Below are 24,344 nucleotides of genomic sequence, written 5' to 3'. Positions count from 1 at the left end.
ATGTGTTTGTGGTACAACTAGGACGAAAAACCACAATAAACGACATATTTAGAAATTTCTTACGCTTAAGTCCTGTATTTAGTGCCACAATTAAATATATATAGAGAGTCATGTGACAATGGAGTTAATCTAATTAATCAGTTATTGATCATATATCAACAGAAAAGATTTTAGAATGAAGGAATGCATCTTTTCGCTTTTCATGTGTATTTGCTTCAGCGTTTCACAATTTGTTGACCTTGGCTGTTGTGAAAAGAACTCCAATGGATCATGTACGTTCGTCAGTAATAACAAAAAAAAATTGATTCATAAAATCAATAGGATGCAGAAAATAACAAGACATGTCAATGTAATGAGAGTTATTGGGATTCAATAAAAGGGTGTGTGTCCGATATAGGTACTGCTTTATTTTACAGTTCAGTTAGTACAATGTTTTTGCATAAATTATACAGTGCAGTACAACTTCACTGTCTTGCCGTTTGTATTTATCTTTCAAGTTGATATGGTTTTCACGACAAAAGCTACTGAATTAAATGGGAAGTGACAAGACCTTTTTTGTAAATATTTGAAACTAAACATATATTGATAAGTGATTGTAAATGTAAATCGTCTTTTTTTGAATCAGAATTGTAAAAAAAATCTTGGTATTGAAAAATGAAAACTTCATCCCCAAACTGTTAAAAAGAATCATGGAATAAAGTAAACTTAAACATTTGTATTAACAATCTTACTTGTTATTTTAGTTTTTCTATCTACTCCATTCTAAAATCTAAAAGAATTTTTAAATTTACTTTTGATCAGTATATATTATAAAAATACTTGAATTGAAAGTAGTTGTTCTCTTTTTTTTTTTTTTTTTTTTTTACAACGATTCTCCAGTTTTTGCAATGTAAAGAAAAGAGAAGACAAGAAATTTTTTTAGGGAATTTATACATTTTTACATGTACCACGAAATTATCAAATATTTATGAATAAAACATCTTACCTAAATAATGAGTTTTTTAATCATGTAAGACAGCTTAATTTTTTCGGTGCTTTTGATTTTTATTTCAGAAACTATGTTAATACGGAATACATATTTTGATACATATAATGGTTTCATGTTGATATATAATTGTTGTATTTTGTTAACTCAGAGTAGACTGTTAAATCTTGTTTAATGTTTGTATTTAGGCGCAATATTCCTACTAAACATATTATATTTTGTGATTTTATAGCTGAATGGTTTTTGTTTTTTTTAATTTTAATGTTTGACATTTACAATAAGAAAAAATGAAAATCTGAGACTTCTCATTGAGATAACTAGTATTCATTTGCTACATTTGTACAGTTAAGACCAAACAGTAGAGTATTTATAAAAATGATACGTATTCCATCTGTCTTGAACATTTTAAGTCAGAAGTCAAATATATGCTTGCAAAGGCATCTAAAAAAACCAAATTTATTGCCTTTTAATCATGTCAAAGTTTTCATTGTCCTATTTATCAACATTATAGGCAATTATATATTTAATGAGAAATTATAATCTCTCTGCTACAAAAATATGAGTGTTTGCAAGATTAAAAAAACTTAGTTATAGGGGCCCAATTACATTTCATTCAACAAACAAGTCGGTAAGTGAAATAGTTCCGAGTTAATAATCCACAACGTCCCTTTTGAGCCTTTTAAACTATGTAATATATATTAATATATGTAATATATGTATTATATAATATAATATGATATACATGTAATATAGTATAATGCTTATATATAAGTTAAAAAACCCCTGGTAATTTATTTTATTGATAATTAAAGATATGTACTTTTCGAAAATAACGATGGTTTAAAATCGTAAATTCCAAATTAAAAAAAAATTGTTAATCAGAATGTTTCAAAATTACGGATACATTAACTCTGTACTTATTGTTTCTTTCAGATGAAATTGATATAAGTAGGATATAGATATTATCAAGAACATCTGTCTTGGAGATTGATTTCGAATTCAGACAAAATTTTTATAATAGTCATAAAAATCTTGACCTTTTAGCAGACGTTGAACAACTGAGTGGGAAGAGCAAATCCATATTTTGATGAGTTGACACCAGTCACAGAAAATGTGAAATGTGTACATATTTAAATCTCGCCATTATCTTTATATGCAAACATATGAAAATTGGCCTTACCATTTGATTTTTTAGCCATCTGCTCATGCATGATGTATACTTAGGTAAAATTGACTTAAGCAAGTATTGCAGTGCCTGTGTATAGAACCGAGTAGTAAATAATAGGTCTTAAAATCCATATTGTTCTAAGCAGACTATCGATCGGAAAGAAATGCTTACAATTGATTTTTGTCGGATGCAAAATACATTGTGATTGTTTCTTACAGGGTAATAAAATACATTGATTAAAATTACGCATTTTTGTTTTTGATAATGCTATGCATAGAAATTTATTAGAGAAGTCATTGTAACAGCAACCATGAACTTTGATATATTTAAGGAATAAGGAATCATTTTTTTAGTATTATGAGGTGATAATTTCGGTCGGGGCGTGATCAAATCCAATAAGGCCCGAAGGGCTTTATGATAGATTTGATCAAGCCCCGACCGAAATTATCACATCATAATATTCAAAGAATGGTTTCTTATTACTTAAGAAATAAAGTACGAGTTATCGTGAATGTTGCAGAATAACCTCCGAGGTCGAGAAATGTTGTTTAGAAATATAAAAGCCGAGGCGTTAGCCGAGGCTTTTATATTTCAAACAACATTTCGAGACCGAGGAGGTTATCCTGCAACATTCACGAAAACAAGAACTTTATTTCTATTCTACTAACAGCCCAGTATTTCTACATTTCGTTTCTCCTATAGAGAGACGATCTAGGTCATTTTGACGGCTGTTCCGTGTAACCCCAATGGTTTTGTTAGTAATGTTTACATGTGTATCGATCAAAGGAATCACATGCAGACGACAAAATTTTTCTTTGGATTTTTATTACTCTTCACTTATTCATGAAATATCTTTGAGTTATATTCCTAATATTTTAAGGGTAATTTAATACGATTATTACTACTACACGTTATATATTTTATGTAAAAGCACGCAGTGAAAATGTGCTGGGGAGGTCCTAGGAACAGCCGCATTGATCTCTTAAAAATAAACATTTGAGGCAATACACATCGTTTTGACTGGAACTAACACGTGAAATTGACATGGTTTTAAAACTTTTTACGGTTTGAAGTTGTACTTTCATTATCAGTGCGAAAAAAATAGGTATTTCTGATCTAATAATTTACTGATGACGTTCGTGGTATATTGGAAAATAATGTCCGCGGCATCTCTTTGATCTCGACAATAACTGTAGTAGAATTATATTTATATAATTTCAAGCCATTGTACGATTTATTATTTAAATATAAATAAGCAAACCCCGCTGGCGCCTCAGTTATACGCCATTTGAAGTTATGGGTTATATAGTACAAAATCGATACGTAGTGTTATCACAGGCACAGACACTGGAAAATGTAAATATTAATTATTGAAGTACTGCACAACTTTATTTACACTGGACACGTTTAAGTATCTACTTTCTAGGTAGCATTTCGCCGTAAGCGTGCGAACATTTTAGTTATTTAGAGTAGCCAAAACGAACGGAACCTTTACACAATTCCGCACTCAACACTGTAGCTTGGATAAAGGTGAAATACGGTTAATGGTGAATTCAATAACATTGTAAGGGAATAATATACAAATATATTACAAAGCCAACATTGCTATTATAGCTACTAATTAAGATGTATTTTTATCTTCCCATAGTTCTGTTAAATTATTTATTTTTGATTGAATTGTTAATGTTGTATTTAAGCAATGAAATGGAATGTCCCACTAAACAATTATTTACTTAATAAAGGTCTGCTGTAATGAACAATGATAATCCCTAATCATAGGAACCATTCACGGGAAGTATAAGTCAAAATTGCCTTTAGTCGGAGTATTCTGTTATCTTGTGTTACTGTAAGACAATTTTACTATAAAAAATCAACCTTATATGATCATTTCTACGTCGGAATCGGAGTACGAAAAAATCAATTAAGATTATTAATTTTATTTAAGACTTCCGGCTCAATGTATTATGTTATGCATTTTTTTTTAAATCGTAACAAATAATTCGAAGAGAAAACCAAATGATCCCACAGAATATAGGCTGTAGAAGCGGTCAAGTAACGATAGAGTACGCCCTCTTCCTGGTGCCCCCGGCAAATGGCCAGTGATTACTGAAAACAACCCCCCCCAAAAAAAAACCCTTAAAAAAAAAGTTCAATAGCTGCTATTTTCACTTAAAAAAAGAATTTAGTTTTTTATTCTGCGATGTTCATTAGCTACTTTATCCTTTCAAATTTATTTATCTACGCTTTAATAACAATACAATATCAAAATATTGTAATTGTGATCAATCAATCAATCATACTTTATTTCCTCTGTTAAGAGATATGACAACATACAACTAGCATATGATTATATACAATTTATATATGCACACACACACACGCTCACACACACCCACACACACACACACATTACATGTACACATACATGAAAATGAAAACAAGAGAAAAAGTTATTTACAGTGTCCCATAGGGGTAATAGCCTTGAAGTGGATCAGGTAGTAGCGGAAGTGGCAACTGTTATGGATCGGAAGTATGCTGCCGCTGTCGCCCGAACAAGATTGAAGTTCAGAATGTGGAATGATTTATTGTCCGATTCATGATTTGTACGACGCCCGAGAAGTACATGAAATAGGTCGTTTTCAGAAAGACCACATAATTCCGCGCATAATTCTATGTTAAAACAGTTTGTTATTATGTTCCACCAATTTTCACGTATTACCACAGTAGCTGGGCAGACACAAGAAGAATGTTGAAACACGTCGACAAAGGATTTACCGCACAGAATACATGAATAGGGATTTCCATTGAAACTTACACTTGTGCAGAGTTTACAGATGAACTTGCAGAGTTTGATTTCCGAATAGTTTTCAGGTATATTCCAAATCGAGGAGGGTTTTGACTCTCTGAAAATTTCTGTGAAAACTAGGAAGTCAGGGTCATGAGACATCCGCGCTTTTCGTTGAGAAATGTGTGAATTAGTAACATTGTTGCGGACAATTTTCTTCCAGCAAGGTTTCTCGGGAAAGGTTCCGTCTTTTAGAAAATCCCACAAGTAAACTGTAAGGTTGTAAGATTGGAGAACCTTTATAATATCAGGAATAAAGCCAAACTGATTTACGGAAAGATCGTGTAAGTAAGAAAATAATCTCGTTAGAAATATCCTTTTTGTTAACGTTTTTGGGTCTAAACGACAAAGTCTCCCAAAGAATAAAAGCTTCCGAACGTCAATCTCTGCGTTGATAGGTAATACATCAAAAAAGGATTCGCACATGTCTGATCTGCACAGTTTTGGTAAATCCAGCGAGTTCTTACAGACAAAGTGTTGAAATGCGTTTAGTTTGTTTTTGTCTGTTAGAGACAAGTTGCACCAAAGTTCGCATCCATAAAGCACTGATGGGAGTACAATTTTTTTGTATAGATGGGATAACGTATTAGGGTTAAGAAATGGTGTGCCAAGATCGGATAATGCAAAGTAGGATTTTCGTCCTTTGTTGCATGCTTCGTTTATTCTATCCGAAAGTTTACACTTGTGGTTGATTACGATTCCTAGATGGTTGTAAGATTGTTCACAAGACACTTTTGCAGGACCTAGATGCCAGTTTGTGTTATCTAGTTTAGCTTTTTTAGCGCGAAACTGTAGAACACATGATTTAGACGCATTAAATGTAAATCGCCACTTGCAGGAATAGTTGTATGCAATATTTAACAGTGTTTGTAGCGCAAGCGGAGAAATACCAATTAGAGCCAAGTCATCTGCTAAGGAAGTGCAGCTGCTAGGTATATTGAGTATACCTGTGTTTGGACTACCGGACTGTATGGCATGGATGAGATCATTTATGTAGACAAGATAAAGGAACGTTGATAGTACGCCACCCTGTCGAACACCTTGTTGTACGGGAAACCACTCTGAACGAGTTTGATTTACGACAATTGAGCTTAGGGTGTTTTGGTGGCATTTGTTAATGAGAGACCATAATTTGCCCTTAATACCAAGTTCATATAGTTTAAACATTAGTCCAGGCCTCCACACCGTGTCAAATGCCTTGCTGGTGTCAAGAAAACATACGAATACACTGCTTCCTTGTTCTAAATTATGTATTATTGTCTCTTGGAGATTAAATGATGCTGTCAGACAACCTAGTTCCTTCTGAAAACCCTGTTGTTGAGAATGTGGAAAATCTTTAGTTTGTAAAAGTTGTTGATTGATTCGATTGTACACAACCTTTTCAAAAAGTTTAAAGAGGCATGGTAATAAGGCTATTGGTCTGTAGTTGTTGCAGGAATCTTTAGACTTGTTTCCTCCTTTATGTAATGGAACTATAAGACCACGTTTCCAACAGCGAGGGATATAGTTATATTGCACAATAGCATTAAACAGCTTCAAAATACAAGCGATAAGTGATGCACCACCATGAATTATGTGTTCATTGGTTACAGAGTCGTCACCGGGTGCTTTACGTAATTTGAGTGTATTTATGGCTGACGTTATTTCTGCTGTTGTAAGTTAACCCCCTGGTATATACCCCGGATCCTCTTCACATTCAGTCGTAAGATGTTGGTACTTATCACTAATCGTGTTTCTGAATGCGTGATCGAAACTATCGTCCTCCAACGGAGTATATAGTTTCCTATAGAACGAAGCGAACGTTTCCGTAACACCTTGTGGGTCTGTATGAGTAACTCCTTCTTCGTCGCGGATTTCTGGGTAGATTCGGGATCTCCTTGGCTTTCTGCGTTTGGTTAATTTCCAAAACAGGCGGACGTCAATTTCTGCGGCTTTGTCAATGTCACTGTATACTTTTCGCATATATTTTTCGTGTTCCTCATTAAGAGCATTTCGAAATTGTCGCTTTGCCCGCTTGTACTCTCGGTATGGCTTAAATTCCATCCCACGGGGTCTTCCCTCGGACACCCATACCCTACGTTTGTTCCGTTCAATTGTATGTAGATTTTTGACAGATTTAGTCCATTCTGGTCTAGTGTAAGGGTTGTATTTAGAAAAGGGGACCGAGTTTTGAGCGCAAGTAATTAATATTTCCGTTACATCACTGACGAATTTATCAATGTCTTTATCCACCCTGATTTCGCTTAGTAGTAACTTGTGTATGTTGCGTTCCACTTGGTTTCTATATGTTACAATGGATTCAGGTGTTGCCTTGTGCCATGCGGGTAATATGGTGTTAGAGTTCATTAGAGAGTGCCTTTGAATTTTAAGGTCAAAATATGCTAAAACCGGTAGATGATCAGATGTGATGGAAAATGCACCCTCTTCAATAATCTTATACCGTTTCAACCCATTGAGGACATGTTTGTCAAAAAGAATATAGTCTAGTGTTGTACTCTTCTGGGTAAACGTGAACTGCTCCCCCTCAACGACAAAATCCTTGTTTTGGATACACAATTGATACTTGGAGACAAAATTAGATAATAATTCCGCCTTAATCAGGTTTGTATCACTTGTGTCAACTAAACTTCCGTTGAAGTCACCTGCAATAATAACTTTACCATAACATGAGTAATATGTGTATAGATTTTCGAGTATGCTAAGTTCTTGCGTGTAAGCATCAATATTGCTATCAGCTGGCAAATAAACACCGATTATGTAGTATGTGTTACCAGAATGATCATCGAGTTTAATTCCTATAATTCGTCTGGTATTATAACAACTGACTTCTTTTACAGAAAACATTAGGGATTTCTTATACATGATAGCGACGCCCCCTTTACCGGTGAACGCCGAATTACCGTGCATTATATTTTCATCGTCAAGTTTGACAAAACAAGCATATTCATTGTGAATAGAGTCAAGATAATTGTGTGTACTTTCTTTAAGTTTATGCTCTGTTATGACCAAAATATCACACTTTTCTTTTTCTAAAAGAGTTGACAAACAAGTTGTAGATGAGATCACACCCCTTACGTTCCATGTCATCAACACAACCATTGAGATAGTAAAGTGTAAAATACTAGTTTTGTTCCACATGTATATTTAGGTATTTGTCTGGGTACGGACGTCAGTGGGAGTTTGATCAGTAGTTGTCATGGACGTCAGTGTCCCAGTCCTCCTTATCAAGTTGGTTCGCACATTTTTCCTCCCATTCCCTATTACTCATCCATCGCCTGCATCGAACTCCTTCAGGCCAAAAATCGGGAGCTTCAACAGTTTTGACAAATTCTAACGGAATGTTTACTTTTGCAGACAGGCGGGATCGGTAATATTTCGGTGTAAATAACATTAAATGGGTTGTTTTTACTCCTTTGCACTCGATAAAGTTAGCTATTCCGGACTTTGTAGATTTTTTATCAATGCCCGATAGATAATATCTTGCGGTCTTTCGATAGGTTACACCAATGAAAATATTTTCTTCATGTTTAGCCGGTATTTTCGATTTTTGTTTATCATCTAGCGTTACCACGCAAGACTTGCCATCATACTCGACTGATCTGAAGTCTGGTTTTCCTCTTGATTCGTTAACGGTAGAGTCTTTCTCTAAGGTTCTTTTTTCCTCAGGGTACAGTGACCGCGACCGTAATACTTTCATTATCAGTGCGAAAAAAATAGGTATTTCTGATCTAATAATTTACTGATGACGTTCGTGGTATATTGGAAAATAATGTCCGCGGCATCTCTTTGATCTCGACAATAACTGTAGTAGAATTATATTTATATAATTTCAAGCCATTGTACGATTTATTATTTAAATATAAATAAGCAAACCCCGCTGGCGCCTCAGTTATACGCCATTTGAAGTTATGGGTTATATAGTACAAAATCGATACGTAGTGTTATCACAGGCACAGACTCTGGAAAATGTAAATATTAATTATTGAAGTACTGCACAACTTTATTTACACTGGACACGTTTAAGTATCTACTTTCTAGGTAGCATTTCGCCGTAAGCGTGCGAACATTTTAGTTATTTAGAGTAGCCAAAACGAACGGAACCTTTACACAATTCCGCACTCAACACTGTAGCTTGGATAAAGGTGAAATACGGTTAATGGTGAATTCAATAACATTGTAAGGGAATAATATACAAATATATTACAAAGCCAACATTGCTATTATAGCTACTAATTAAGATGTATTTTTATCTTCCCATAGTTCTGTTAAATTATTTATTTTTGATTGAATTGTTAATGTTGTATTTAAGCAATGAAATGGAATGTCCCACTAAACAATTATTTACTTAATAAAGGTCTGCTGTAATGAACAATGATAATCCCTAATCATAGGAACCATTCACGGGAAGTATAAGTCAAAATTGCCTTTAGTCGGAGTATTCTGTTATCTTGTGTTACTGTAAGACAATTTTACTATAAAAAATCAACCTTATATGATCATTTCTACGTCGGAATCGGAGTACGAAAAAATCAATTAAGATTATTAATTTTATTTAAGACTTCCGGCTCAATGTATCATGTTATGCATTTTTTTTTAAATCGTAACAAATAATTCGAAGAGAAAACCAAATGATCCCACAGAATATAGGCTGTAGAAGCGGTCAAGTAACGATAGAGTACGCCCTCTTCCTGGTGCCCCCGGCAAATGGCCAGTGATTACTGAAAACAACCCCCCCCCCCCAAAAAAAAAAACCCTTAAAAAAAAACTTCAATAGCTGCTATTTTCACTTAAAAAAAGAATTTAGTTTTTTATTCTGCGATGTTCATTAGCTACTTTATCCTTTCAAATTTATTTATCTACGCTTTAATAACAATACAATATCAAAATATTGTAATTGTGATGAATTATAATAATTTATTAGAATTATTTTAAAAGTTTGATTCTCCACTTAATTTACTACGTGGAGGAAGATGACAAAAATATGAGTTGATAGTAAATAGAACTCCACAGGCTTAATCAGAGCACGCTCGGTTATTCACGTCAGTCTTGGTTTTTCCATATTAACTTTTCTTTTCATAACTACATTTTAATTTCTTTTTAAAAAATATTTCGGTGCATAATATAAGCATTCTTAAAACTAAGTTTAGTTTACACAATTATATTTAGATATGTTGATAGATAAAACAGAAGAAACACTATAGTTAATTAATCATTTTGGGTCCATGTAAAAGGAGAGGATGAGTTGTTCAACATATCAATCTATCAATCCCCATTCTGTTTTTTCTGGTTTTTAAAAGATGAAATTAAATTTCATTGAATAACAAAGCATACTTCAAAATTGGATTTTTATTTGGCTTTAAATAAACCAGGACCCATATGTTTAATATTTAAGGGATCAAGGTTTTAGAATGTTAATTTCATTTTTATCTTCCCTATCAGTGTATTAATTAAATTAGGGTCGATTTCTTCATGATAATTCTATCTATGTAGGTCAATTTTGAAATACGTGATATAGGTATTATACTTGTATATTAGCACGAATATTTTTTTTATAAAGGGCTAAGTTACTTATGACAAAGGTATGAAATCTTCAAAATTTGAATAAATAATTGAACTAGATCTGAAAGTGTCCGGGAAAACTAACACCCTTCCCTATTAACATTGCAAAAATCAATGTACATACATTCTGTTAAACACGCCTATAAACGAAACTGATTTTCCGAGGTACATGTACTACACGTGTTGACATTATTTTTACTAACATCTTAAAGGTGAATTGGGGCCTATTTAGGATTTCATGTGAGTATGCATCGGAGTACAAAGATCAACAATCAAATTAAGAGAACAGCATACGCAGTTATATCACAGAAAGTTTGATGCACATGCATTCCAGGTAATATTAACCAGAAGAAAATTTCATATTTTGGGAGAAATTCCAATACAATAAATATTGTCAATTTGTTTAGGCATTATATAAGTTTTTGTAACTTATACTTGCTTTCATCTTACATTTTGTTTTAATTTTTTTGATGATTGACACTCAGCACTATCATTCCTTTTATGAATATTGTGTCGTAATCTGTTTGCCAATTTTTTAAAAATATAATTCTATTAAATACTAGTATCGATGGAGGTTTTCTTTAATTGAGAAATATAATTCTCCAGAGTTTGAACTGAAAAAGACTTTATCTTTTTAAAACAAAACTTTGCTTTAAACTAATGAGGACCGTTTTACATATATTTGAAAGTTAAACAGAGACGATTGTCTTCCTGCGTGTTAACGGTACAACTAGGAAGTTGCAAACACAATAAACGACAGATTTAGGAAATTCTCACAGTTAGGTCCTGTATGTAGTGCCACAATTAAACATGTAGATAGTCATGTGACACTGAAGTTATTTTAATAACTTAAATACTTATTGATCACACATCAGCAAAAAAGGTTTTCAAATGGGGCAATGCATCTTTTTACTTTTCATATGTCTTTGCTTGAGTGTTTCAGAGTCTATTGATAATAATGACCTTGGATGTTGTGGAAGGAACAAAAATGGATCATGCACGTAAGTCAATACCTTTGAACTATGCAATGTACTAACAATAATTCACAATCAATCTAAAAAATAACTTGTTTTTTCTTTTCTTTTTTAGAAACTGTTGTGTTAGTTTTGTATTGATCAATCACACTTGTGTACGTAAGTATGGTTTGAGTTTTATTTTGTTTCGTTTAATGTTAATCGAATATACTGCTCCCAACTGATAAAACTTTAATGCAAATTACATGTACATGTATAAAAAAGAACCCATCAGTTTTATACCGATTGTTTACAACAATTATTACTTTGTTTGCAAAATATGTTTACATTTATTATCAAATATACACATGACCTGCACTCACTTTCAGAAGAAAAATAACAATGCTATTACTTGTAGCTATAGTCCTATTATATCTAACCCTTTCAGATTGTGAAGGATCATATGGCTATAACTGCACTGAAATTTGCATATACCCGTACTTTGGAAGCAGATGCTCACAGATATGTCAATGCAATGAAAGTTTCTGTAATCCAGTTAACGGCTGTGTGCTCGATATAGGTACCTTTTTACAGTACAGTTAGTAACATCAAAGAATATTCATCTTCATATTCTTGCCATTTGCATTTATCTTTCCAGTTGATATGGATTTAAAGAAAAACCCTACAGGGGTTAATGGTAAGTGACAAGATATTTTTTGGTAAAGTTTTGGAACTGAATTTATTCTGGTGAGTATTTGTAGATTGTCGATTGTCTGATTGATATCTAACAGTTGAAAAAAAATCTAGGTAACCGGCCACACAACCGTTAATCCAGAAACTGTTTCAAAATATCAAATATTTATTAGTGGAGTGGGTACCAAAAACAATTTTGTTCACAATCTCGCTTGTATTTTATTACATTTAATTATTTTTACATGTTCTATTTGGATACTACAGAGTACATTGGGCTCTTTGAACTAATTTTGAAAGTTTTGAAGTATTGATTAACATTTTTGTAAAGTTAAAACGCATTTTTAAAAAGTTTTAAAGGGCATCGCACCAGAGAAAATGATGTAATTATAGTGTATGTTTTAGTGTTATTTAGTACTTATCACTGAAAGACTTCGATTTTAGATGAAGCAACAGAAACACCTACCGATGATAGTTATTACCTCCGATCCGTCGTAGCAGCAATCAGCGTTGCGCTGTGTGTGAGTTTCTTTACGATAGTATTGCTGCTAGTTCTTCTCTACAGACGACAACTGAACAAGCAGACTCAGGCAGCAGAAAGTCATGAGTTACAAACTGCCGGTGAAACTATGGATGATTCCAAGCAGTGCACGCGTCAGATGAAAATGAACAGTTACAGACATGTTGGAAGCGTGCTTGGGAGACCGCTTCCTGAAAACACCAATGAAGCTCACTTCTATCAAGACGTTGAAGACAACAACACAACTGATACAAGTAAAGGTACCAATACAGACGAGTTAGCACAAGAAGAGAAAACGACGTCTTATGAATACCAGAAACTCTTATTCGGAAAGGGCGAATTCAGACAAAATGTTTATAATAGTCATAAAAATGTTGAACGTTTAGCAGACGTTGTACAACTGAGTGGGAACAGCGAATCCATATTTTGATGAGTTGGTACCAGTCACAGAAAATGTGAAATGTGTGCGTATATAATTCTCGCCATTATCTTTATATGCAAACATATGAAAATTGGCCTTACCGTTTGATTTTTTTACCCATCTGCTCATGCATGATGTATACTTGGGTAAAATTGACTTAAGCAAGTATTGCAGTGTCTGTGTATGGAACCGAGTAGTAAATAAAAGGTCCATATTGTTCTAAGCAGACTATTGATCAGAAAGAAATGCTTATAATTGATTTTTGTCGGATGTAAAATACATTGTGATTGTTTCTTACAGGGTAATAAAATACATTGATTAAAATTACGAATTTAGTTTTTGATAATGCTATGCATAGAAATTTATTAGCCGAAGGGCTTTATGATAGATTTAATCACGCCCCAACCGAAATTATCACCTCATAATATTCACAGAATGGTTTCTTATTACTTATATTTATATACTTTTAAGCCATTGTACGATTTATTATTTAAATATCAATAAGCAAACCCCGCTGGCGCCTCAGTTACACGCCATTTGAAGTAATGGGTCATATAGTACAAAATCGATACGTAGTGTTATCACAGGCACAGACACTGGAAAATGTAAATATTAATTATTGAAGTACTGCACAACTTTATTTACACTGGACACGTTTAAGTATCTACTTCCTAGGTAGCATTTCGCCGTAAGCGTGCAAACATTTTAGTTATTTAGAGTAGCAAAAACGAACGGAACCTTTACACAATTCCGCACTCAACACTGTATCTTGGATAAAGGTGAAATACAGTTAAAGGTGAATTCGATAACATTGTAAGGGAATAATATACAAATATATTACAAAGCCAATATTGCTATTATAGCTACTAATTAAGATGTATTTTTATCTTCCCATAGTTCTGTTAAATTATTTATTTTTGATTGAATTGTTAATGTTGTATTTAAGCAATGAAATGGAATGTCCCACTAAACAATTATTTACTTAATAAAGGTCTGCTGTAATGAACAATGATAATCCCTAATCATAGGAACCATTCACGGGAAGTATAAGTCAAAATTGCCTTTAGTCGGAGTATTCTGTTATCTTGTGTTACTGTAAGACAATTTTACTATAAAAAATCAACCTTATATAATCATTTCTACGTCGGAATCGGAGTACGAAAAAATCAATTAAGATTATTAATTTTATTTAAGACTTCCGGCTCAATGTATCATGTTATGCATTTTTTTTTTAAATCGTAACAAATAATTCGAAGAGAAAACCAAATGATCCTACAGAATATAGGCTGTAGAAGCGGTCAAGTAACGATAGAGTACGCCCTCTTCCTGGTGCCCCCGGCAAATGGCCAGTGATTACTGAAAACAACCCCCCCCCTCCCCAAAAAAAAACCCCTTAAAAAAAAAGTTCAATAGCTGCTATTTTCACTTAAAAAAAGAATTTAGTTTTTTATTCTGCGATGTTCATTAGCTACTTTATCCTTTCAAATTTATTTATCTACGCTTTAATAACAATACAATATCAAAATATTGTAATTGTGATGAATTATAATAATTTATTAGAATTATTTTAAAAGTTTGATTCTCCACTTAATTTACTACGTGGAGGAAGATGACAAAAATATGAGTTGATAGTAAATAGAACTCCACAGGCTTAATCAGAGCACGCTCGGTTATTCACGTCAGTCTTGGTTTTTCCATATTGACTTTTCTTTTCATAACTACATTTTAATTTCTTTTTAAAAAATATTTCGGTGCATAATATAAGCATTCTTAAAACTAAGTTTAGTTTACACAATTATATTTAGATATGTTGATAGATAAAACAGAAGAAAACACTATAGTTAATTAATCATTTTGGGTCCATGTAAAAGGAGAGGATGACTTGTTCAACATATCAATCCATCAATCCCCATTCTGTTTTTTCTGGTTTTTAAAAGATGAAATTAAATTTCATTGAATAACAAAACTTACTTCAAAATTGGATTTTAGTTTGGCTTTAAATAAACCAGGACCCATATGTTTAATATTTAAGGGATCAAGGTTTCAGAATGTTAATTTCATTTTTATCTTCCCTATCAGTGTATTAATTAAATTAGGGTCAATTTCTTTATGATAATTCTATCTATGTGGGTCAATTTTGAAATACGTGATAGGTATTATACTTGTATTTTAGCACGAATGTTTAAAAAAAAAAAAAAGGGCTAAGTTACCTACAGCTTAATGACAAAGGTATGAAATCTTCAAAATTTGAATAAATAATTGAACTAGTTATGAAAGTGTCCAGGAAAACTATCTAACACCCTTCCCTATTATCATTGCGAAAATCAATGTACATGAATTCTGTTAAACACGCCTATAAACGAAATTGATTTTCTGAGGTACTACACGTGTTGACATTATTTTTACTTACATCTTAAAGGTGAATTGGGACCTATTTAGGATTTCATGTGAGTATGCATCGGAGTAGAAAGATCAACAATCAAACTAAGAGAACAGCATACGCAGTTATATCACAGAAAGTTTGATGTACATGCATTCCAGATAATATTAACCAGAAGAAAGGTTCATATTTTTGGAGAACTTCTGATACAATAAATATTGTTAATTTGTTTAGGCATTATATAAGTTTTTGTAACTTATAACTGCTTTCATCTTACATATTGTTTTAAATTTTTTGATGATTGACACTCAGCACTATCATTCCTTTTATGAATATTTTGTCGTAATCTGTTTGCCATTTAAAAAAAAATATAATTCTATTAAATATCGATGGAGGCTTTCTTTAATTGAGAAATATAATTCTCAAGAGTTTGAACTGAAAAAGACTTTATCTTTTTAAAACAAAACTTTGCTTTAAACTAATGAGGACCGTTTTACATATATTTGAAAGTTTAACAGAGACGATTGTCTTCCTGTGTGTTAATGGTACAACTAGGAAGTTGCAAACACAATAAACGACAGATTTAGGAAATTCTCACAGTTAGGTCCTGTTAGGTCCTGTATGTAGTGCCATAATTAAACATGTAGATAGTCATGTGACACTGAAGTTATTTTAATAGCTTAAATACTTTAAGGTTTTCAAATGGGGCAATGCATCTTTTTACTTTTCATATGTCTTTGTTTGAGTGTTTCAGAGTCTATTGATAATAATGACCTTGGATGTTGTGGAAGGAACGATAATGGATCATGCACGTTAGTCAATGCCCTCAAACTATGCTATGTACTAACAATGATTAACAGTCAGTTAAAAAAAACTTGTTTTCCTCTTCTTTTTCAGGTATTGTTGTATTAATTATGTTTGGATCAATCACACATGTGTAGGTAAGTATGGTTTGAAATTAATTGTTTCGTTTAATGTAAATCACATATACTGCTCCCAACTGATACAACGTTAGTACAGAGTGTAAAATATAAAGAACTCATTAGTTTTATACAGATTGTATGTAACAATCATTACTTTTCTTTGCAAAATATGTTTACATTTATTATCAAATACACAAATAACCTTCAATCACTTTCATGAGAAACAAATCAATGACTATTACTTATAGTTATAGTCCTGTTATATCTAACCCTTTTAGAATGCGAGGGATCATATGGCAAAAACTGCACTAAAATTTGCACATACCCGTACTTTGGAAGCAGATGCTCACAGGAATGTCAATGTAATGAAAGTTTCTGTGATCCAATTAACGGCTGTGTACCCGATATAGGTAACTTTTTGCTCTATAGTTAGTAACACCAACGACTATTCATCTTCATATTCTTGCCATTTGCATTTATCTTTCCAGTTGATATGGATTTAAAGAAAAACGTCACCGGGTTAAATGGTAAGTGACAAGATATTTTTTGGTAAAGTTTTGGAACTGAATTTATTCTGGTGAGTATTTGTAGATTGACGATTGTCTGATTGATATCTAACAGTTGAAAAAAAAGTCTAGGTAACCGGCCACACAACCGTTAATCCAAAAAATGTTTCGAAATATAAAATATTTATCAGTGGAGTGAGTACCCAAAACAATTGTGTTCACAATCTCGCTTGTATTTTATTACATTTTATTATTTTTACATGTTCTATTTGGATACTACAAAGTACATTGGACCCTTTGAACTAATTTTGAAAGTTTTATATATTTATTAACATTTTTGTAAAGCTAAAACGCATTTTTAAAAAGTTTAAAAGGGCAGCGCCCCAGAGAAAATGATGCAATTATAGTGTATGTTTTAATTTTATTTAGTACTAATCACTGAAAGACTTCGATTTTAGATGAAGCAACAGATACACCTATCGATGATAGTTATTACCTCCGATCCGTCGTAGCAGCAATCAGCGTTGCGCTGTGTGTGAGTTTCTTTACGATAGTATTGCTGCTAGTTCTTCTCTACAGACGAAAACAGAACAAGCAGACTCAGGCAGTAGAAAGTCATGAGTTACAGACTACCGTTGAAACTATGGATGATTCCGAGCAGTGCACGCGTCAGATGAAAATGAACAGTTACAGACATGTTGGAAGCGTCCTTGGGAGACCGCTTCCTGAAAACACCAATGAAGCTCACTTCTATCAAGACGTTGAAGACAACAACACAACTGATACAATTAAAGGTACCAATACAGACGAGTTAGCACAAGAAGAGAAAACGACGTCTTATGAATACCAGAAACTCTTATTCGGAGAGGGAGAGAGCGGGTTGTGAAAAGAAAATTAGGGGTGTAAATAAATTAAAACCACGTCAAGTGGAGGAATTTGCAATTATTGGAAAGAATCTACTATTCAGCAAGCACGTGTTTATTTAATGTTTATTCCTGTAAAATATTTTGCTTTTATCGTGTATTTTGTAAATATGGACATATTTATCACTGGGGCAAACAAGTTTAGTTTATATCCAAGCATTTAATGTCAAACTGTTTTCGCCATGAGTCGTAAGGTACATCTCAATACAAGATATATTGAAGGAAAAATGGTCTTTTAAAATTAACATTTAAAATTATCTTAATATTAATAAAATTATCTGGTGTAGTATAAACAAATAAAATCACCATTTGAAAAAAAATATTTCAGAGAAAAAATCAATAAACAATTTTTTTATAGCTTAAATATAGTTTTTTGTTAAAGACTGACTATTGTGCCAAGAAAAGTAAAATTTAGAATCTTTTAACATTAGCCTATAAGCCTATAAGTTGAATTAGTAAACGATTTGAATCACAATTTAATTGTTCCTTGTACAACTTGCATGACATTCAAAAAGGAAGATTGTGCGATAAGCCGGACTTAACGAATAATTAATGATGTATTATTAAAAAAATATTCCTTTTCCTTAGTTCGGAGTGACAGAACCTTCTCCCTAAATTTTCAAATTCTAACGGTCATTGCGTTTATATAACAAACAACACAAAACCATTTTTGTAGACTCCACTTGTATTTAAGTTTTAACGGTGTAACTAGTTGAAGTAAGTACCAATTTGAAAAATGCTAAGTGAAAAAACTCCAAGTTATCACATGCCTATTTATAAGGGCCCTTCAAAAAACAGTATTACCCCTGGAGACTGTTAATATGATAAGATGACAATAACAATACTATCTATTAAAAATGTCCAATCTTAGTTTTTACCTAAAGAACAATGTGTTTAGCTGTATGGTGTTTGGGTTGCACAGAAAAAAACCCCACAACTTCAATGTTGCATGCAACATTACGACAAAGAGCACACGGCGGGTGTGACCGGTCAGCAGAGGATGCTCACTCCTCCATGGTACCAGATCCTGCCTCTATCTTTTTAGAGGTCTGTGTTGCTCTGCTTTGAATCTGTATTCGTTTTATGGATTTTTGAGATGGTTGAAACTTAGTTATTGTCATTTTTTCATGCTGTCTTTTAGTTTAAAGAAGTGTACTTGTCAACTATTGTTTTTATTTCGACCAAAAGCTATACGATATATAAATGTGAATTCGAGAGTCATTTTTAAAAAAAATCTGTTTTTAAAATCAATCTTTAATTAGAAGTTTCTGACATGTATCGAAAATTATTATAAATACAGGGCTATTTTTCCAGTTTGACATACTTGAATTCTTTAATCCGTTTATTGATAGCAAATAGGAAACATGAGTGACATTATGGAATCTTTGTGTGAAACACATTAGACCGCAAACTATGTTAGCTTTAATATTCCTTATGGTTTCATTTATATCGAATTGAATTAACTTTTCCCCAAATCATTACAGAAATGCATATTAACTTGGTCAAAATGACCCCCACATGTTCTTCATATTTTCACCGATTGATTATTGTCAGTTGATATGGTTGTGAAACTTCATAATATATGATGCAAGTATATAGCACTGTGCTTAAGCTTAGGCTGCTAATATAAAATGAAACAGGTTTATTTGAATATTTGCAATAGTGTTATAAAGAAAACTTTGATAAAAGTAAACCACAAGGAAAACAAAATTATAACATACACATTAGAAACGACAGGCCATTTACATATTATTAATTTTTTCATTTAAGTTAATGTTCACAACATCATAACCTGTAAATTATTACAAGCAAAAATTCGAGTCATCTTACAAATTATAAAATAGAATTGTTTCTTTGTTTGCAACATTTGTAAAGATACGGCAACAAAACAAAGCCCATGAAATTTACAAAGGCTTGAGCACTGTCTCCTACACTCTGAAAATACATTAATACGTTATCAACCTTGTCGACAACTGGTAAATACGGCGAACCATTATGACCAACAAAAATAAAAAACCGAGCACTTCCCCAGACTCGAGTAACGTACAAATATAGGAATATCCACAGAATGCCAAATCTGTCTTCTGAATGGGATACTTGGTTAATAGAATGATCTTGCTGTGAAATAGAGTTGTATGACTGTTGATAGCCTGATATTCGTGGAAACCTACTGTTCTATAAAAAAAAATAAACCATGAAGAGAGAAGTCATTCATTTTAATCTATTCAATGTTTAAGATTTTAATAAACAGGATTCCAACCTTTCTATAACGACAGTACTGCTGACATTTCAAAACGATGTAGATTGCTGGAATGCCAAGATAAGCTGCAATCTCCCAAGCTTTCCCCGTTATCAGCATCCAGAATATAGGACTCGGTTTAATGCTTTCACAATCCTTGATCCAACACCAAGGACCACTACCGGCAGAAAACCCCTCACCCAAAACGTCAAAAGAAAGGGCAACAGTAGCTATTAACACTGAAAACAAAGTCCCATAGGAAAAAATGGAATATTCATTTGCATTATGGAACAACTTAAGCGTCGGAGACACATTTGAATAGACTTAAAGTGTTATACACAAATATGGAAAGCCATAGCTACCAATTTTAAAGTCAATTGTCTGTATATAATGAGTTTATCACATAATATAAAGAGTTATTTATTACACAGAATGAATTAAAACTGCTGCACATAACAATCTTATGTACGAAAGTCGAGAAGGCTCATTTGAGATTCGAGATTCAAAATACGAGATTCGACATACTATATTCAAGATTCGAAATTTGAGATTCAATATCTAAATTAACCAATCAAATTATGGATCTGAAACCTCTATCCTAGCAACATTAACCTGTTCTAAATAAAGATCATTCGTACAAGCTCTTTCCTACAAATAAATGTCTAGCTTAATAGCTCTTATATAGTGGTTATAAAATGGTTAAATTAAATTTGATGAATTAACCCCACACAGTATAAAAATTGAATTAGTGAAAACACAGTGAGATTTGCGAAACTATGTGATTTTGTTTGCCCTGTATGTATTTTTCCCCAAAACATTTAATCCGTAGTATATTCGCCCCAACTGTGTGAAAATCGGCTCGCGAAGAAAGATCTGTTCAATGTAAATAATTAAAACTGAATGTGGTTTTAGCTATGAAACGAAATTCAGTGAAATAATTAACATATCAAAATATAGGTTATGATGAAGTTCAAAAAGTTTTAAACCATAGAAGATAAAGATTTACAACCTCAACGACAACAATCCAGATAGGAATAGTATATTGTAGAGTATCAATGCCTTTGTCGAGATGAGAGAGAGAGAGAGAGAGAGAGAGAGAGAGAGAGAGAGAGAGAGAGAGAGAGAGAGAGAGAGAGAGAGAGAGAGAGAGAGAGAGAGTTTGTTTTGTAGTGTCAAATTCAATTTTGATTTAGAATTTGAAATTGATTTGATTTGATAAAAGCATATAAAGACGATAATTAAGCCTCTTAAAGGTGAAAAGAGAGGAGGTAGCTAGGGTAGGGCAGACCGACTAGCAAGCTTTAATTTCAACGGTGGTAGCGCACGTGTGATTTACATCGACTCTCTCTCTCTCTCTCTCTCTCTCTCTCTCTCTCTCTCTCTCTCTCTCTCTCTAGCATTTCCTTTTCCGCGAGGGGTTTTGGGGTATTTGTGATGTTATATACATCAGATTCAGCTAAAATGATATAAAAAAAACATGAAATTTTCTTAAATTGTGTGCGGATGGGTTGTACTCAATGATCTGTTTTCAGTATACAAATTTCAGGGGGGGGGGGGGGGGGGGGGCTATAGTCCTCATTTAATTTGTCAGTTATTCTGTCCCCACTTCGTTTTCTCTTCGTTTGACAGGTTTATTTTTTCGTTTTGTTTCGGAAAATTAAATTCAAACTTTCTGTGTAGCTCCATTACGATGCACTACAAATAAATTATGAGTAGTTTTACTTTTGATAAACAGGTATCCTACTGTACCATTGCGTTCCCTTTTTATCCACTGGTTTTAAAGCTATCAATTTTTGAAAATATTTCGAATTTATGATCTAATTATATATAAATTAGAGCTGCGCTGGTGCATCTATTTACCCAAATGGACCACAATATACACAAATGAACCTAAATAAAAAATATGACGAAATTAATTTTAAAAGACTCGGGAATGTCCTTTAGAAAAATCTTGAACAAGTTTTTCTCCACACATGTTTAGCAAATAAAACGACAATTGTTTCATTTTTTATGGTGAGGGGGGTGGTGCCGGTAAAGGACATGTATTGTTTGTGCTATACTCTCAGTTGGAATAATAGTTAATACATATTGATATAAAATGAAAGTTTCCAATTACACTGTACATAACTTATATCATGCATTTTGACCCGTGCGATAGTTTAAAACAATTTTCAAAGCATATATTTGTAATTCAACCGATCATTTTAGGAATTTATTTTTCTGGAACCCCGTCTGATACGTCCGCCTCCTTGTATATTAGAATTTCATGTACGTTGACCATATGTACACATTAAATTAATCTATGTTATGTAACGTTATCATTTTTTATCAATGTATTTGCTGGATAGAAAACAAATAACAGCATATTTGTTTTTTTTTGCACTGATTATTTGAGATAAATTGCCGACATCTTCCCTGCATTCCCCACACCACACACAATATTATTTGATATATCAATGAATGAATTATAACAAACTACAATAATAAATTTTGAAAAATTCATGCACAGCCAAATTTTTAAAGTTTTACTGTTCTCTGCCAAGAAATCGGCAATGTGAACAAATTGGCACCCTATTATCCCTACCTTTGATTGTACAGAATATGTATCCTTCTATATGAAAACAATGTCAAAAGTAAGACTCATAATAAGCCGTTTACTCAAGAAAAGGAAAAAAATTATATTAATTAATAATTCCTTATGATGTGATAATATCTCAATGATTAGTTATAACCATAGTACATGTAAAACATATAATTTAGGTACTAATCTTCATGCGTGGATCTAGACAGGAGGGGATCAGGGGGTCTGGACCCCCTCTTCGGGAAAATTGAAGCTTGTTAAATCTACATAGTAAAATTATTGAAAACTGGCATATGACCCCCCCCCCCCCCCGAAAAAAAAATGGCTCCGCTTATGAAGCTCTTTACCATAACCGCATTTTTACACAACAGGGGTGAATAAACCCGGGGTTTAAACTATTGATGGTAAAATACACAGGGTTCAAACGCATCAGCACCAGGGCAAACAAAATTACTTCTTAGATCCACGAAACACACTGCATTATTACTACATGTAGTCTACTTTTATATTCTGTGCATTCTAGGGAGCAGTGAACATAGCATTTATTTATTTAAAAGAGCATGTACAGATGATCTTTATTTAGAAAGGTTTGATGTCGTTAGGATACATGTTTTTAGATCCTTGATTTGATTAGTTATTTTAGATATTGAATCTCGAATTTCGAATTTTGAGACTCGTATTTCGAATCTCGTATTTTGAATCTCGAATCTCGAATGAGCCTCTCGGCTTTCGTACTTATAACATAATTTAATGATATTAAAACTGCATTTGAAGGTTTTACCACTGTATATAAAAATTTTACCTTTGAGGATAATGATGTAAGCAGTATACACACTGATGTTACGACTACATATAACGATTTTACAATAGCATATAAAAGATATACTAATTCATATTATATGAAATTGTCCTTATTGGCGTTCCATTTACATGTATCGGTGATCTTTTCACTTAAGTTTGTTAAAGGTTCGAATGTACGTTTAGCTTTTACTATTAATATTTACTTACGAGGGATTCCCCATCCTACGGTATGAGAGAGGATCCATATTACTCGAGACTCCAAACAATGACTTCCTCGATAATGCAAGAGATGGTTCAATGCCGCCAGGAACGTCCACCAAAAGGATGACAGACTAGCGACGACTGTAATGAAGCTTTGGCTGACACAAAGATTGTCCGAATCACAAGAAGAAGGTTGTGTAATGACGAGGCTAGAACCAAACCGTGAGTATCTGATAACACCAAGAATGTTACCCACAGCGTTTAAAAAGTCCGCTACAGTGAGACAAACAAGAATACGAAAAGTAAAGCTCCGCACTCGATCCTTATAGAAACTTAAAAAGATAATCAGAGATCCAATAACAGATAGGGAACTGCTGAGTCCTGTAAGAGCAAGACTTGGTCGGTAATCTAGGGAGTAGGTGGTCTGATTTTGTACCGACGGCTGGTCTTCATAATATCGTTTAATACCCGACATTGCTACATGGACAGTGTCACTAATAATATACTTATCAAATAAGTTGACATAGGTAGTGCGCTTGTGAGTAATCTCGGATGTGTAGATATTATATTCATTCCAAATACATGAGTTGACTTATAATTATATACCTGTGGATTTTTACCACTGGATTTTATCAGCCAGGCAATCAGT

At 33.0% G+C, this 24,344-nt stretch overlaps 3 protein-coding genes across 3 annotated transcripts; 2 read left to right on the top strand and 1 right to left on the bottom strand.

The window, feature by feature from the left end:
* Positions 1-11,402: 11,402 nt before the first annotated feature.
* LOC136273326 (uncharacterized) lies at positions 11,403-13,438 on the top strand. The gene is made up of 5 exons (XM_066077761.1): positions 11,403-11,558; positions 11,647-11,690; positions 11,959-12,090; positions 12,169-12,207; positions 12,645-13,438. Exons 1-5 carry the CDS (start codon positions 11,449-11,451, stop codon positions 13,148-13,150), a joined length of 831 nt encoding a protein of 276 aa, XP_065933833.1. The 5' UTR covers positions 11,403-11,448; the 3' UTR covers positions 13,151-13,438.
* A 2,712-nt stretch (positions 13,439-16,150) lies between these two features.
* LOC105330829 (multiple epidermal growth factor-like domains protein 10) lies at positions 16,151-19,036 on the top strand. Its single transcript, XM_011432747.4, has 5 exons — positions 16,151-16,333; positions 16,419-16,462; positions 16,723-16,854; positions 16,933-16,971; positions 17,409-19,036. The coding sequence occupies exons 1-5, from the start codon at positions 16,224-16,226 to the stop codon at positions 17,834-17,836; spliced, it is 753 nt and encodes a 250-aa protein (XP_011431049.3). The 5' UTR covers positions 16,151-16,223; the 3' UTR covers positions 17,837-19,036.
* Positions 19,037-19,237: 201 nt separating this feature from the next.
* LOC105328029 (G-protein coupled receptor 157) lies at positions 19,238-24,344 on the bottom strand. The gene is made up of 3 exons (XM_034482043.2): positions 23,702-24,344; positions 20,134-20,351; positions 19,238-20,048 (listed from the first exon to the last, which is right to left on the bottom strand). The coding sequence occupies exons 1-3, from the start codon at positions 24,168-24,170 to the stop codon at positions 19,707-19,709; spliced, it is 1,029 nt and encodes a 342-aa protein (XP_034337934.2). The 5' UTR covers positions 24,171-24,344; the 3' UTR covers positions 19,238-19,706.

The sequence above is a fragment of the Magallana gigas genome, chromosome 3, assembly GCF_963853765.1.
Source record: "Magallana gigas chromosome 3, xbMagGiga1.1, whole genome shotgun sequence".
NCBI lineage: Eukaryota > Metazoa > Mollusca > Bivalvia > Ostreida > Ostreidae > Magallana > Magallana gigas.
The sequence above is the reverse complement of the archived record's forward strand: the minus strand, read 5'-3'. Positions and strand labels throughout refer to the sequence as shown.